Source organism: Bubalus kerabau, chromosome 11 (genome assembly GCF_029407905.1).
Source record: "Bubalus kerabau isolate K-KA32 ecotype Philippines breed swamp buffalo chromosome 11, PCC_UOA_SB_1v2, whole genome shotgun sequence".
Taxonomy (NCBI): Eukaryota; Metazoa; Chordata; class Mammalia; order Artiodactyla; family Bovidae; genus Bubalus; species Bubalus kerabau.
This window is the reverse complement of record NC_073634.1, coordinates 6,584,291-6,601,311: the sequence shown is the minus strand read 5'-3', so window position 1 is coordinate 6,601,311 and position 17,021 is coordinate 6,584,291. Positions and strand designations below refer to the sequence as shown.

Genomic DNA, 17,021 nt, shown 5'->3' with positions numbered 1-17,021 from the left:
CCATAACTCTTGGTGACCCCCTCCTAGCTTTTAGGAATGTAAGCATCACTTTTAATTAGATTATGAATTTTAGAGTATCACAACACTGCCCTATCTTTTCTGGAGGAAAGCATCCAATATTTTTCTTATTAATAATCTGTACCCTATTATTATATAGCCCCAGGGCTATTTCTGACTAGGAGAGGAGAATTTGGGAGACTATTTTATTTTTAAAATTAATGAGGTTGAGACTTCACTGGTGGTGCAGTGGTTAAGAAACTGCCTTCCAATGCAGGAGATGCAGGTTTGATCCCTGGAGAAGCGGAGAAGGCAATGGCACCCCACTCCAGTACTCTTGCCTGGAAAATCCCATGGATGGAGGAGCCTGGTGGGCTGCAGTCCATGGGGTCGCTAAGAGTCGGACACGACTGAGTGACTTCACTTTCACTTTTCACTTTCATGCATTGGAGAAGGAAATGGCAACCCACTCCAGTGTTCTTGCCTGGAGAATCCCAGGGACAGGGGAGCCTGGTGGGCTGCCTTCTATGGGGTCGCAGAGTCGGACACGACTGAAGCGACTTAGCAGCAGCAGCAGCAGCAGCAGCAGCAGCAGGGGAACTAAGATCCCAAGTGCTGCAGGGCAACTAAGCTCTCAAGCCACAACTAGACAGCCTGTGTGTTGTAACTAGAGAAGCCCACGCTTCAGTGGAGACCCAGTGTAGCCAAAAAATAAATAAATAAATAAACAAACCTTCTCATCACTCATCTCCAGGAAGCTGCAAGGAGAACTGCCTTTCATCTACACTAAGAATGAGAGGGGAAAAAATAAAATTAATGAAGCTAATTTTACTAAACAATTATTGAATAGAAGTGAATATTTTTGTATGTCTTTGCCAAAATGTGTTCAAAGACAATAGTAACAAACAGCCCAATCGTTTTGAAGTGTTTCCAAGGTAAGAGTCTTTATTCTGGCTCCACGCTCAATTAGAAGTGCCTACAACAGACTTCAGACAAAAATAATTAGGGAGGGCTCAATAAAAATTTTCAGACAACAAAATAGGTAATGTTCAGTTTTACAGCTCTCAGGCAAGTTACTAGGTCTTGATTTCAGTCCTAATATTTAATGATAAAATCTGATTATGAGGAGATAATCAATGTAAAATGAGATTGCAAGCTTGGATTAGAACTACAGAATTTCAAGATTAGAACTACAGATTTCAAAAAACTTGAAAATCCTATGAGGGTAATCGGTCAGATTAAACTCCTGGGTGTGTGTGTCTACTGGAAGATGGTATTCTATCGGTTTTGTGAGGACAGGGGAAATAATAGGATGAAGAACGCCCCAGAAAAGTCAGAACCAATAGGCTCAACTAGATCCAGGCAGAGGGCGGCAGGGACCTACCTTTGCCACAACCGGGAAGGCGAGGACAGAGTGGGGGGCGGCCTTACCTCAGCAGAGGGGCTAGGTCCGCAGTGCCGGGCGGCTGAGGGCAGCCCTGAAGGGCCGCTGGTGCTCGTGAACGTGGATGGCGCTAGGCTGCTTTCAGGTTTCTCAGTGGTGCCACTCAGCCCTCGGCTGTGGGTCGCTTGATGAGGGCAGGGCGGGGCTTTTCCCGGTGTGGGTGTGGCAGCGATGGCATGGCTGGTTGACTCCTAGACCCCAGGCTGAGGACATTCTCTGGGGAAGTGATGTCAGCATTACTTAAGGGTGTTTGAGTTTTTGCTGTGCTGGGGCCTACACTGACCCGGAAACTGGGGTGTGAGCTCACATGTGCTATCCTTGAGAGAGACTTCAGGGTGTTCCTGGGAGACATGATGTCCCCCTCCCAGCTTGGGCTTAGGGTGTCTCTTAGGGTGGGAGTCTCGGGACCTGTTGCCACGGGAAGAGTCATCTGAATCTGAGGAGACCACCTCCTGGAGAGGTAGCCTCTTGCTGGCTTTCTTTTTCTTCCTTCTAGGGTTCTCCTGTTTTGTAGCTTGTAAATCCCCTGTGTTAACTTCTCGGATTGGCCATACTAGGAGAGAAGAGTTCTTTGTGTCCATATCTTCCCTAGAGAGAGAGAGAGACGGAGAAAAGAGAGAGAGATAAGGGTTATCCTGGTTTTGATGGCTGCTGTGTCTACAGAGATGTCCAAGTTAAGAAATAACAAGTGTGGGTGAGGATGTGGAGAAAAAGTAACCCCTTTGTACTGCTGGTGGGAATGTAAACTGGTAGTGCCTCTACAGAAAACAGCATGGACGTTCCTCAAAAAATTAAAAGTAGAATAATATTTTTGATCCAGCAATTCTACTTCTGGGCATATAGCCAAAGAAAATGAAATCAGTATCTTGAAGAGATATCTGCATTCCCATGTTCACTGCAGCATTATTTACAATTGCCAAGATATGGAAACAACCTAGGTGTCCCCTGGTGGATGAATGGATAGAGAAAACGTGATATATGTGGAATATTATTAGCCATAAGAAAAAAGGAAATTTGCCATTTGTGACAACATGGATGGATCTTGAGGGCATTATGCTAACTGAAATATGTCAGACAGAGATAGACAAATACTATATGATCTCACTCATATGTGAATCTAAAAAGAGCCAAACTCATAGAAAGGGACTATAGTATGGTGGTTGCCAGGGTCTGGAGGCAGGGGGAGGGGAAGAAGGGGGACTGGTGGGAGAAACAGGGAGATGTTGGCCAAGGGGTATAAAAAAATAAAATATATTGGGCAGTTTATTTATATTGAAGTGTTGTCCTTCAAAAAAGGCGCCTTGGGAACACCATGATCCCTTCCCAGCCATGCCACCATGGCGCACCATTTCAGGAACTTGCCTTTTCAGAGGCTTCAGGGCAAAGTAAGGACACCAGCTGCCTGGCATTCAACCTTATTTTGTTCCCATAATCAGTATCTGCCACCTTGATCACCTACCTTTCACACTGAATAGCTTTGACCATGGTTGTTTCAGATCCTTTTGGAAATTGTCAAGAAAAAAATCAGTAGAGTGAGAAAAGATTTTTAGTTATTTTTAAGTAGAAAATCCCTCTTCAGTGGTCTGAATCTCAAACCACATGTGATACTTTGCAAAAACTGGTTCAAAGACTCAGGAGGTAATTTCCAAGAGAGATTAAAAAATTGGCCTGCCCACTTTATACCCATTAGGATAGCTATTGCCAAAAAAAGAAAAAGCAAAACCAAAAAGTAACAAGTGCTGATAAGGATGTGGAAAGATTGGAATGCTTGTGATGGGAATGTAAAATGGTACAGCTGCTGTGGGAAACAGTGCGGCAGGTCCTCAAAATACTAAAAATAGAATTACATAATCCAGAAATTCCACTTATTTCTGGGAATAAGTGGAACTTATCCCCAGGGACCCAAACAGATATCTTTACATGGTGATTACTCTTGAAATGAGGAACTAAGGATGGTTTTTAGTCTTTTTGTTTTTAATTCCTAAATTATATCGACTATGCATTACTTTTGGAATAGGAATAAAACAATATAACAATCTGGGGAGGGAGGTAGAAGGGGGGTTCAGGATTGGGAACATGTGTACACCTGTGGCAGATTCATGTTGATGTATGGCAAAACCTACACAATAATGTAAAGTACTTAGCCTCTAATTAAAATAAATAAATTTAAATTAAAAAAATAAAGTTCACACAAACTAAAAAAAAAAAAAATATATATATATATATATATATAAAACAATTTGACTGCAATGTGGAAGACCTGGGTTTGATCCCTCAGTCAGAAAGTTTCCCTGGAAAAGGGAATGACTACCCACTCCAGTATTCTTGCCTGGAGAATTCCATGGACAGAGGAACCTGGTGGACTACAGTCTATGGGGTTGCAAAGAGTCAGACACGACTGAGGGACTAACACACACACACACACACAAGTTGTCAGGATTAGAATAAAAATGGATTGGGGTTTTGATCAAGGAAAAGCCTTTAGATAAACCAAGCAGATGCTGGGCCACTTTATCATACTCTCCAAAATGACTGATATTGACCAAGTTCAAGATATTCCACAAGGAAATGTCCACTCATGGGATGGCCAGCAGAGTAGGCGGGAAATGAATCTGATGTGAAAATTCTTATCCATTCCCCCCACGCACCCTCACTTTGCTCCGCAGGGAGGGGAAGGGCGGCCGTCTCCTCACTTCAGTCAGGGCACATTCTCCACCAGCACATCTAGAAGGACCCTGCTAGGTGGTTCTCTTTTGCCCTGTGTGTATTCAGTCGCTCAGTGGCATCCAACTCTTTGTGATATTTTTGGACTGTAGTCTGCTATGCTCCTCTGTCCATGGGATTTTTCAGGCAAGAATACTGAAGTGGGGTGCCATTTCTTTCTCCAGAGGATCTTCCTGACCCAGGGATCAAACCCACATCTCCTGCATTGCCGGCAGATTCTTTACTGTCTGAGCCACCAGGGAAGCTTAAGCCAAAACTGAGTTAAATTTAGTGCCCTATTGTCTTCCACTATAGAGTTAACTCGGTAACACAATAAACATGCCAACACTATAGGGGGTGTCTGGGGAGCCAGCCACTGTGTCTTCACTGGCTCTTCAGAGAAGCTGGTTCAACTTCAGGGAAGAGTTCTGAGCCTCCTGTCCACGCTCTCCTTAGCTTAAAACCCAATGCATTTCCTTGACCAGGCATCGTCAGCTTAACCATATTCTTGCTGGTTCCCTGAGGCCTCAGATCTGTTCTGCACTAAGTGTGTCTCTGTCCGTGAGACCATCTTGGTAAATGAAGAACACGGGGACCTCTGGGGTGGGCACTGAAGAGATGTTTGATGAGTATCAGGAGGCCCCGGGGTTTTGACAACAGAAGGGGCAGAAAGTGGAGAAACTGGTAAGAAAAGGCAGTTGCTGGGTTTTCCTGGTGGTCCAGTGGTGAGAGTCTGCCTGCCAATGTGGAGGACATGGGTTCCATCTCTGGTCCGGGAAGATTTCACATGCCTCGTGGCAACGAAACCCGCACACCACAACTACTGAGCCTGTGCTCTAGAATCTGTTCTCTGTAATAAGAGGAGCCACTGCAATGAGGAGCCTGAGAGCAACTGGAGAGTAGCCCCTCCTTACTGAAACCAGAGAAAGCCCTCCTGCAACAACAAAGACCCAGCACAGCTGAAATACATCAATCATTTGAAAAAAAAAGCAAAGGCAGTTGCCATCCAAATGGCTCCCCCTGGCCCTCAGGGGTAATGGATCTCCATGACTCTGTGTTCTGGTCCCAAGAACTACACACCTTCTGAGGACAGGTAATGGCATTTTCCCCTCCTGATATGGCAGGGCACTCAATCATAGGGTTACTGCTGAACTGCTTATCTTTTAGGCCTTGGAAATGAGGCTCCTGATCTGACCAGAATGGACCGAGGCTGCTGATGACATATAGAGGTTTAATGATTTCAGAGGCAAGCTCCTTTTAAGGGAAAAATAGTCAGTAGTGACCAGGCGAGATGGTGGGAAGTGATTCATCTCGGGTAATGTCAGAGTCTGCGCTGAATCTTGAAGCTTTAATCAATGACTTATGTCCCTGCTGTTAGGAAGGCAGTGTGAGGCCAGGCTACATGGATAAAGGGAGGAGTGTTCAACAACATGGGAATTATCATCGCCTGTGGGGGCACAGTCTTAATTCAAACAGCTTGATGGAAAATTACTAAACTGCTCAAAGAAGGATAACGAGAGGCTAGTATTTCGTGTAATAGGAATTAAGAGCTGGCCACAGACCCAGACAAACCACATCTGAACCCTTGGAGGAGGGTCCCCCCACCAGAACTCTTATCGCCAACTGCATCCCACGAAGTCCACATGGTTATAATCACGCATCAAGGAAAGAACACTCTTATCTCCAGGATCTCATGACCAACACCCTACTTCAGATCCCCAATGATTTTCTGTCACCACAGAGACAATAATTAGTTCACTCTGGCTTTCCTGAGATCACATTTAGAATGTTGCTAAATTTTTTTCAAGAAATCAGACTTCCTCTACAGTGAATTTTCTTAAAGAGGAGCCTTGAAGGCAATCTGCCCAAGTTGTACTCTGTCAAGAAGAAAGGGAAGGACTTCCCTGGTGGCACAGTGGATAAGAATCTGCTTGCCAATGAAGCAGACATGGGAAGATCCCACATGACATGGGGCAACTAAGCTCGTGCACCACAACTACAGAGCCTGAGCTCTAGAGCTGTGCTCTGCAACAAGAGAAGCCACCACAAAAAGACTGCACATCGCAACTAGAGAACAGTCCCTGCTCTCCACAACTAGAGAAACCTGAGCACAGCAATGAAGTCCCAGTGCAGTCATAAATAAATAGATTTTAAAAAATTTCAATAAAGGAAGGGAAGATGGATTCCAGCTCTGTTGGGAGGGTTTTCCAACTAGTTCCATGGCATCAGGAGCATGGATTCAGCTGCCAGAGCTGCCCTTCCCAGAGGAGCATGTGGTCCCCAGCTGTGGTGGTTGAATAACACCAGTAGGGGCACGTCCTTTTGCTGGAGGAAACTGGAAGTCCGAGCATTAAGCCCACAAGGCACACTTTCCTGGAAGGAGCGAGAAGCCACAGCCTTCTGATGTGAACAGGATCCTGGGGGAGGTAGTCAAGGAGACCGAGGACATGAATCTCCTGCTGGTGAGAAGGGAGGATGCCAAAAAGTGAGGAATATTCCTTCCGGTCCACTTGCTTTGGGGAGTTAGAAAAAATTACATGTATGTTCTCTAAATGGGGAAAGCCATAGAGAGGTTAGGGGATATTCTCACAAAGAAGAGAGATCTCTCATGCTGTGAAATATAGAAAAAGCTCAGGGACTTTCCTGAAGGTAAGGCATGGCAAGAGTGGTCATTTCCCTCCACCAGACACACCTCTTTCAGAAGCGCCATCAGAGAACACAGTCATTGGGTTGCAAAGGGAAGAGGAAATTGGAACAGCTTCACAAACATGGTGATACTAAAACTATCTCCTTTAAGGACTAGTTATTTGGAATTTAGTGAACTTGGTAACATATTTTGTAAACCAAACTTATTATGAGGCTTTAAGAATCATTTCAGTGTCAAATTTTGAACTGAAAATGAAAAATTTGTATCAGCTGCAGCCATATTCAATCAATGTTGAACTCTTCACCTTCCAAATACTGTTCTTCCTGCCTTTCACTATGTTGCACCCTCATGAGGAACCAGAAGAGGGGTTTTCTGAAAATACTCTGTCAGCCCCAACTGAAGACCCCAAGAAGGAAGAAAAAAAGGAGGGGCAGAGGGTGGAAAGTTGGATATCTGGCACTCTGGTCCATAGCTGTCTGGGACCATGTACCCCTGGTCTCACCAACCTCAAATGGTTTGATATTTTATTTTTTAATTTTATATTTTATATTTTATTTTTTAATTTTATATTTCATTATTTATTTTTTAATATAAATTTATTTATTTTAATTGGAGGCTAATTACTTTATAATATTGTAGTGGTTTTGCCATACATTGACATGAATCCGCCATGGGTATACACGTGTTCCTCATCCTGAACCCCCCACCCACCTCCCTCCCCGTCCCATCCCTCTGGGTCATCCCAGTGCACCAGCCCCGAGCACCCTGTATCATGCATTGAACCTGGACTGGAGATACATTTCACATATGATAATATACATGTTTCAATGCCATTTTCCCAAATCATTCCACCCTCTCCCTCTCCCACAGAGTCCAAAAGACTGTTTTATACATCTGTGTCTCTTTTGCTGTCTCACATATAGGGTTATCATTACCATCTTTATAAATTCCATATATATGCGTTAGTATACTGTATTGGGATTTGATATTCTAAAACAAAATTTTGTCAAGTGATGTCCTGTTGGAGTTGTAACCTACAATTCATTTCTTTAATTAGTCCTTCGAAGAAAGCACCATAATTTTTTTTAATGGTCTCATTTAGTGCAATGGTGTGAAGATCTGCTAAAGAACCACCAAAGGGAAATGGTACGTTTAGAAAGTGAGTGAGAAAGACAGAGAATGAAATCATGGTTGCCAGGGGGCAGGGGAAGGATTCAAAGAAGGGATAGTTAGGGAGTTTGGGATAGACATGTACACATTGCTGTACTTAAAATGGATAGCCAACAAGTACCTACTGTATAGCACAGAGAACTCTGGTCACTGTTACACGGCAGCCTAGATGGGAGGGGAGTTTGGGGATGAAAATGGATACATGTGTATGTCTGGCTGAGTCCCTTCGCTGTTCACCTGAAACTATCACAACATTGTAATTGGCTATAACCAATACAAAATAAAAAGTTTTTTTTTTTTAAAAAAGAACCGTTCCAAATGTATGAAAATCATACGAAGTAAAGATATGTTAGGGAAAAAAAAAAAAAGAGCGGGTAAGAAAGAACTTCTAATGAGAAGGACCTACCAGAAGGAAATCCCCGTGTAGACACAAAATCAGACCTACGCCTTTATTCTGTGTGCTCACAGCTGCCAGCTCCGATTATGGAAACAGAGACAGATTAGGCTCTGAACTTAGCAGGCTGGATGCCACCTCTGCTTAGGAGAATTAGATGCTGTCTCTTGCTAGCAGAGAGGCAGCCAGAGCAACAAAACAGTGGAAATTACAAAGAGGGACAAGAGGGTCAATGAATGTTTCTGCTGTGTAAAGACCCAGAAGCTGGGGTAGGCCACTAGCAGTGGAGAGTTTTAAATAAGGCCTGGGGCAGTACTAAGGTAGAAAATAACGAAAGGCTTTAATTTTAATTCTAAAATAGTGATCGATAATCTTGAGTTTAATGAAGATGGTCAATACCTAGACCCATGTATCCATATTCCTTTATTAGGTACTGTAATTTGGATATCAAATTGTTTGAGTAGGATTTTGAGATGAACAAAAAACAGTGCTATTATTTAAAAATGAAATATTCATCTAGAAAAAGGATTGTAACATCTATTTTCAACAATCATACCTAATAAAGGCTTTTCTGTGGAACTACTCGCCCCTCAAGGAGTCTTGCTGGGCATCCCCTAGTATTTGTTCATCTGTTCATTCTTCGAATTGTCCTTGGGTACATCTTGCAGGCTGGACCCTGGCACCCAGGATATAGAAGTAGATCCTGGTCCCTGCTTTCAAAGACTCATGTCCAGTAAGAGTGATGACCATGAAAGTACATGGCCCAAGACAAGGCAACAGTCTCATAATGAAAATGTTTACAGGAGGCAGTGGGATCACCTCACCATAGAGGACTGGAGTCCCAGAACAACACACAGGAGTGATGGGATGCTTGCCTTTGATATTGGAATTCCCCAGGCAGCCAAGGGCAAGAGTTGCATTCCAGGGAGGGAATACTTAGTCTACGCAGAGGCACAGGGCTTTGAAAAAGCACAGCATGGGGGAAAAACTACAAGTTTATAAATTTAGTATGGTTAGTGTGCCGAGGGCTTTTGGGAGGATAGTTGGGGAGTAGCTAGGGGAAAAGTAAGACCAGGTAGGTAGGCTTGGTTCAGGTCAACAAGAAGCTAAGCTAGGTTAAGAGGAGGCATTTCAGGGAGGAGGGAGCTTTAGTGGGGGAGGGACAAGAGCAGATTTACCTGTGAGGAAGATTCTTCTGCCCAGCCCTCAGGGTAGATGGCTGGACAGCAGGGCAGGAGGAAGCCTCCTGACCTAAGGAAGCACATGTGCAGCAGTGCTGAGAAATATTTGCAAGCTGTTTATAGAATATGTCTGTCTTTAAATAAATCCACTTCTTACCTATGACTCTGTATCTCACTGAATTCATTCTGCAATGAGACATCAAGAACCTGAGCTTCGTTACGTCCTGAGACCAGGAGTGTGGTCTCAGTTAAAAGACAGTGGGTTCAAGTTCCAGTCTGGGTTGTGTGGTTTCAGATCTGGGTGGTGAAGGGAGTCCAGGGTAGTTGATTGAGCAAGGACCCCAGACTGAGCAAGACCCCAGTGGGGTACAGATCTATTAGGGGACTACTGACTGAAACTGCCTGCCCTGGCCAGGCACCATAGTAACCACTTGCATGAGTTATCTTAAGCAGGAGGTCCTGATAAGGAATGTGGAACTAACAAGCTTACCACCAACTGGAAGAATTCAGGGAAGGTCAAAAGGAGAGAGGAGACTCCAGTCCACATGTCCTACCAATCTCCCAGAATCCTATTGGCTGGAATCCATCTTGGCTGAGTGATGTGTGCACCACCAGGAAGGACCCTGAATCAGAATGACTGGCCAGATACAACCCGGAAACTAATCCCATCACCATAAAACCGAGACTGGGAGCCACATGGCAGAGTAGTCCTCCTGGGTTCCCTTGCCCTGCTGCTCTCCACAGAGATGCCCCTTCCCGATAAAGTTTCTTGCTTTGTCAGCACATGTGTCTCCTTGGACAATTCATTTCCAAGCGTTAGACAAGACCCCACTCTTGGGTTCTGGAAGAGGTCCCTCTTCCTGCAACAGACATACTGGGCAGATCAATGTAGGACAAGGAGGGACTCTGACGCCAGGGGGAGGGATCCAGGCTTCCATAAGCCCAGAGGTGGGGAAAGCAGCACAGTGAGAGAACGTCTGGTGGTTTCTGTCTATGAAGCACAGGTGAAGCCATGGGGATATGGAAGGTTGGCACCCAAAGATGGCCCAACCTGTGCTCAAGGTCACCTCCAAGGTCATGGCTCTGACTCCAACTTTGATGTTCCTTGTTGGTCCCAGGGACTTGGGTTCTTGCCTACTCTCCAGGTCTCAGCTTTTTCTTACTGATTTTGCTTTAATCCACCTTTCCAGCTTTTATTGATCCTGTTGCCTCAGATAAAAATGTGTTCACTCCACCGTTGCCCCAGGAAACTACCACCCACCCACACTCACCAGGGCACAGGTAAGCCAGGACCTGTACCTCACTCTCACCTCTCCCCAAGAGGCAACGGGTGATTGATCCCAGGTGCAACTTAATCTAACCTGTGCTTTCTAGTAAGATTTCATCTTGGAAGGCCTTGAATCCTTACCAATGAAAGGAAAATAATTCCTTCAGATTTATGACAGGATTGAATGCTTTTCTGAAAGGTCAGTAAAATAATGTTGAATTTGAGATTAGAATCAGATAGACAAACAGCCAGTAGATAAAAGGTGTGATGTGGCAGGAACCATCATCCTAGACCTGCATTTTAGCAGGAAATCCTCACTTTTGCTTTTCTCCTCAAGCATTTAGAGATCATGGATCTCAACTCAGAAGCAGATGAAAAGTGCAAAGACATAAATTAAATTCAGAAAGTAAGAAGTTGGGTCCACTTACGCTTTTGAATCCTCCTGAATTGGGGGTGAGTTAATATGAGAGCAAGAGAGAGCATATTTGTTTTGGCTGATCTTAATGAGTGCACTCCGAGGGCAAAATTCCTGTAATAATACCAAAAGAGTTCATTCAATTTAAATCGGAAATATCCAAAATTCAGATGTGATTTTATTTTGCTAGTACAGCCCACTGTAATAGCTACCAGCCATTTTCCTATTCTGGTGACACTTAAGAGAGTGGTTCGAATGCAGAGTCTAACTTGGTAATTTTATGCTGAATAAAAGTCATCATTGAATCCTTTCTGTCATTTTCCCACATTCTGGATCATTTGCCAAGTTCACCCCGCTAAGATGCGTGTGTGCATGCACAAACACACACTATTTCATATAACTATCTTCCTTTCCATCTTAACTTCAGCCTTGACCATCTCCTTTCTGGACTTATAAACTGTCACCACCACCTGATGCTCAAAGTCCCACTGTCAGCCCCTGGGTCTCCCAGAATTCCTATCAGAATTGTCCTTGGCATCTATCTTCCATACCATGCTATCTAGTCTCTATGGCCCTGCTGCCCTGTGGATAATTTCTGAGGTCCTTCCTGGGCTCCGAGGCTCTTCCTCAGGGACCCTGGGTCACCTGGAACCCATTCAGGGGCATCTCTTCCAATGACCCTATATCTGCTTTCTCCTCTCTTGCCTGGTGGAAGTCCCCAGAGCAGGGCCACCTGGCAGAGATGCTACCCACCCACTTCCAGCCTTCTTCACTATCATCCAAACAGCCCAGGAAGAGTCCATCATCCCTCAGGGGTTTTCCTGGATGATGAGAAGGTGCCCTTTCTCCCTCTTGATCTGTCGGATTGGATACAGCACTCCAGGGGACACAGGCTCTGATGGCCTTCACTCATCCATCCTAAATTTCATCCCTTCGTCCTAAAATTCATTCACCATGACCCCTTCCCTGATGGACATACCTCAGTTACAGTCAAGAATTGACAAGATATTTTAATTCTGTTCACTAGGCAGTTGGGCACAGATATTTAGAGAGCAGGCCATAAAACCAGACTTCCTGGGTTCAAATGCCTGTGACACCGCCACCCTGGGTGTGACTTCACTTCTCCACTTCTGGCTTCTTATATACAAATGGGGATGTGCATATGTACCTCACAGAGTTCTCAGCATCCGACTGCTCACGGTGTGTGAAGCACTTGGGTTTGCACCCATGCCACATAGAAAGTGCTGAATACAGTCAGCACGACAGTATTTGCTTGCCAATACATTTTCCAGGCATATTACGTGGGACATCAAACAACATTATTTCCATTAGAAACATCACATATGCAAGCGCTTTATAAAACCATGGTGAGAATGTGCTCATTATCCACGGTGGTACCAGGGGGGCAAAGATGGAAGGACCCAGGCCCAGCCTTTAAGGAGTTGGGAGATTGGAGAGGGATCTGGTGTGAGAGGAAGGCAGGATGGTGTGCAAGGGGATCTGGGGGCCTCAGCAGAAACAGGGCAGAGTCTTCAGGGGACAGGAGTTTATATGGAAGAAGATGGAGAGGGTGATCCAGGAAGGGTTAAAAACCTAGAGGCTTGAGAAACTCCACTGTGTTCAGGAAGCAGTGAGCCTTCCATGTGGCTGGGAGTCAAACTCACAGGGCAGGGGGGCAGGCTGAGGTTGGGCTGGGCTTTTCCTCGAGGTTGAAGAGAAGTGTGTGTGTGTGTGTGTGTGTGTGTGTGTGTGTGTGTAGGGGTGGGGCAGGTGGCACATCAGGTAGGCAAGTGACCTCATCATTGTAACCTGATATTTTTTCTAAAACTTTTAGGAAAAATACATAGGGAGGAGCAGTAGGGAGACAGAGTGGGGCTGTGAGAAACTGGGAAGCTCTTGACGAAGCCAGAACTGGAGCAAGCCTCCCCAGTCCCCCAATGTGGAACGAGAGCCCCAGAGACCATCTGATGGGGGAGTTAGGAGAGCACTGTGACTTAGCAAGGGCGGACTTCGAGTCGCCCAGTGGACGGAACTCTAACCACAGGAGCTGGATGTGCAGGGGAAATAGATACAGCCAGGGCAGGAGAGAGCCAGGCACTGCACCCGAGAAAGGCAGGGGTCAAGGAAGCCACTTTCTGCCTAAAGAAAAAGTGCTTTTCTAATGAAAGTCTACTTACTCTCCGGTTGTTACACTTTAAAACTGTGTAGAATTTATCGTCAGCCATATCTTGATTTGGAAGTGCAATAACAATGGCGGGGACATAGAAGTCAAATCCTTTGGGGATCACAATTTTGGCAAACACATAATCTCCAATCTGTAGATGAGAACATCTTTCAGAGCAAATATTCAGCTTATGGATCTTAGAGACAATAGTAAATAAGCTTGTTTGAAAACACCCCAAGATGTAGCTGATGCTAGGATTCAAACACATTTTTTTTCTTAGTTGTAAAGAGTTACAGTTCCAACATTCTTTGGGTTCATAGGGCCCTGGCTGGAATTTTGTGATTAGTTTGGGGAAGCCACATTCAGTAGGGCTTCACCTGCCAAGGGTCTCAGGGACAGCCAGCGAGGTGGCGAAGGGTCTGGAAACCAACTCTTACAATGACTGGTTGAAGGAACCAGGACTCTTTGACACAAGAATGAGTTTGAATGGAGGAAAGGAGTGTGTTTGTTTACTGTGGCTCTGAATCTCACACCTGGAATCCATGGGGAAAAGTCAGAGAGAGAGAACTTCCAGGAGAAACAAAGTCTGGTGAAGGGACACACAAAGTTTTGGACATCAGTCAGATAGAGGGAATTCATGGTCGGGGGAAAGTGCCCTGATGTGCCTTTGTGTCTGCCCAGGAGATGAGGGAACAGACAACCCACGTGAATCCTCTGAGTGCCCCTCAGTGCTTTTTTTCCTCCAGGCTCATACTATTCAAGAAACAGCAGCAGTGGAACTCTGCAGAGGCCTTCTCTCTACTCTGGCCTTGGTGCTGGAGTAAGGATAATACAGGAGAATGGGCAGACACAGCACGGCTCTGATGAATTTATAAGTAGATGAGAACACATCAGCCCGGCTCACCCCTGGGATGCACATTTAGGAGTAACTGCATTATGGCATCAAGGTCTGGCATCAACTGACTTACGGTGTCAAGGCAGGTGCTACCTCTGGTCTTTTTATTCAATCTGTTTTAGTGTGATTTCCTGCAGTGAAAGCTTCCAAGCTCTAGCAGTTATAGCAACTCCCTTCCCATCTATTGTCTGTAAAGCAACAAAGGCCTCAAGGGACAACGCGAGCACGTCTGAGCTATTTAAATAGGGCATTGGCAGATAAGGGTCAAGAGCAAAGACATTGGTAAGCAAGAGGTCACAGGAACAGGGGCTGCTGCTGTCCAAAGCTCTAGGAAAGGTGAAAAGGGGCCCAGGAACAGCTAGCTGGAGCAGGTACCTGGAGCAGTGGGCAGGGCATGGCGCCCCCCACCGGCGTGATGAACGGGATGGGCACAACCTTGGTGTCTCCATACCTGAAGCCCACGAGTGCATGGGTGGGGTTCACACACCTCTTCACAACTCCTATAAGGAATAAAATTATTGAAATAAAATATAAAGACAATGCCTGTTCCCTTAGGCTTGCCCCATCTCTGGGGTTTGCTAAATTATAACACTTTGCCTGCTGAAATCAGCAAGCCCCTTGATGTCTCCACTGCATAATGCTGGGTTCTGTGTGATGCCTGCTAGGGTTAACCAGCTCAGACAGCAGTGCCGTGCTGTGGTCTGGAGCTGAGCTGGGAAGCTGAGAGAACACACTGGGAGCTTGTTCAACCAGTATTCCCAGAAGCCATTCCGATGGGAACACTGATCCTAGAAATACCTTCTCCCTGGAGGCTTCCTACCATCTTATTTATTTATTTCAGCCATATTTCCTTCTATAATATACTTGGAGACAGAAAATCATTATTGTTAAATTGAGAAAGTGAAAGGAAATATGAATCCCCATCCTCAGCTTCTCATCTGATATTACACACCCCACAGCTTCCCTAAAATGTATAATTAAAAAACGAAGGAAAAAAAAAAGTAAGTTTTCTTGTCTTTTAGTTATATGGGGAGATTATTATAACAGGAAAAGAATATATCAGTGTTAAGGTTCATGTATTTTGTTATTTATCTTAGGTGAAATTAATTTTCCCATTGCAAAGGGATTATTAATATTAGGGAGAGATTTTTGACAGGGACACTTCCCCAGCAGTAACAGCTTCACTTGGACCCCCTTATCCTGAGACAGAAATGTGCTCGCCCCCACACTGGGCTCCAGCGGCTTGAGTGCCTTGGCTTCCTTCCCCAGTCCAGCTTACTCGTTGGCCTTGGTGAAGTCTTAGGTACTGCTGCTGCTGCTAAGTCGCTTTTTGTCCGACTGTGTGCGACCCCATAGACTGCAGCCTACCAGGCTCCCCCATCCCTGGGATTCTCCAGTCAAGAACACTGGAGTGGGTTGCCATTTCCTTCTCCAATGCATAAAAGTGAAAGTGAAGTTGCCCAGTCATGTCAGACTCTTAGCGACCTCATGGACTGCAGCCTACCAGGCTCCTCTGTCCATGGGATTTTCCAGGCAAGAGTACTAGAATGGGTTGCCATTGCCTTCTCCGGTCTTAGGTCCTTCCAAGTGGCAAAGAAACAGCTGCTGGCTTTCATCTTGAGTTCATGTATCTTGTTTCAGTTATTTATTTATAAAGGATCTAATCCTTTTATTTTATATTGGCCACACTCTGAAGCTTACAGGATCTTAGTTCCTCCACCAGGCATCCAACCCATGTCCCCTGCAGTAGAGGCGCTGAGTCTTAACCACTGGATCGCCAGGGAAGTTCCCCATGTTTCTTGTTTTAAATGGCAAAAAAAAGGGAAAGCTTAAAAACAAAACAACTGCCCTCCCCCCGCCACACACACAAGAAAACCAGCTTTATGTTATCTATTTTCTTATTGGACTAAGATGTTTGGGTGGTTTTTGAAGTACTATTTACACACTATTCACACATTTTTTTTACCATAAACTGACTCTACCTTTTCATTAGGAAAACAAATGCTACTTTTTATAAAGAATTCCTACTATGAAAACAAAGAACCACTGTGAGGTGAGAAGAATCCTTATAACCCCAGCATATGTGTGCCCCTGCCACAAGCACCAGCCAGTGCCACAGAGCAGGGATGAGGGTCCAAGCTGCCAAGATGACCTCGTTGGCCAGTGTGACCCTCCTCGAATTCTTAGCCTTTGGGACTTAAAACTGGGGTGCAGTTTTTCAGGTGTCTGCCTGAGTTGAGCAGCTATGCAGCTGCATAGCCCATGGAGTCTACACCATGCATTAGCTTTTTTTTACATAAAAAGTCTTCCTGCCCCTGATCTAGATCATTAGACCTAGACATTTGGTATGTTTCTACCATCTCTTTTCTGTTTCAATCTCTGCATTCGTGGGTTTTTGTTCACCTCCAGAAATCAGTGCAGTTTCTTCCCAATTAACTGTAGAGCCAGCCTCATGGTGTTGACACCTGGCTAGCTGTTAATCAGGCCGGAGGACCCAGAGCTGCTGGCCTGTCCGGTTATGGCTCAGCCTCTGCACTAACTCCTTCTCTACCTAATTAAGGAGTCGCTGCCATTTCCAGGTCCTGATTCCAGATCGGCTTCCTATTCTGGGCTGCCCTTATGCTGCAGTTTCCTTCTGCCCTCAGCCCCAGAGAGGTGAGAAGGCATCTCCCAGGGCCATGTGGGGCTCTGGCTCTGGAGGTTGGACCAGAACCACCTCCACGGCTTTCTGTCTTCCTCCTACT

The 17,021-nt window shown here is 45.2% G+C and overlaps 1 protein-coding gene across 7 annotated transcripts in view; it reads right to left on the bottom strand.

Annotated features, from left to right (window-relative positions):
• Positions 1–926: 926 nt before the first annotated feature.
• Positions 927–17,021, bottom strand: part of VWA3B (von Willebrand factor A domain containing 3B) — a 169,312-nt gene continuing 153,217 nt past the window's right edge. For 6 of the 7 annotated variants that reach the window (XM_055539392.1, XM_055539393.1, XM_055539396.1 and 3 more), the window contains 4 exons: positions 14,653–14,777; positions 13,396–13,533; positions 11,232–11,332; positions 927–2,029 (listed from right to left, as the gene is read on the bottom strand). In XM_055539392.1, the coding sequence (XP_055395367.1) occupies positions 1,678–2,029; positions 11,232–11,332; positions 13,396–13,533; positions 14,653–14,777 (716 nt within the window). In that variant the 3' untranslated portion in view covers positions 927–1,677. Of the gene's footprint in view, positions 2,030–11,231; positions 11,333–13,395; positions 13,534–14,652; positions 14,778–17,021 lie in introns of those variants that run through there. The other variant, XR_008700128.1, reaches the window with a different exon arrangement.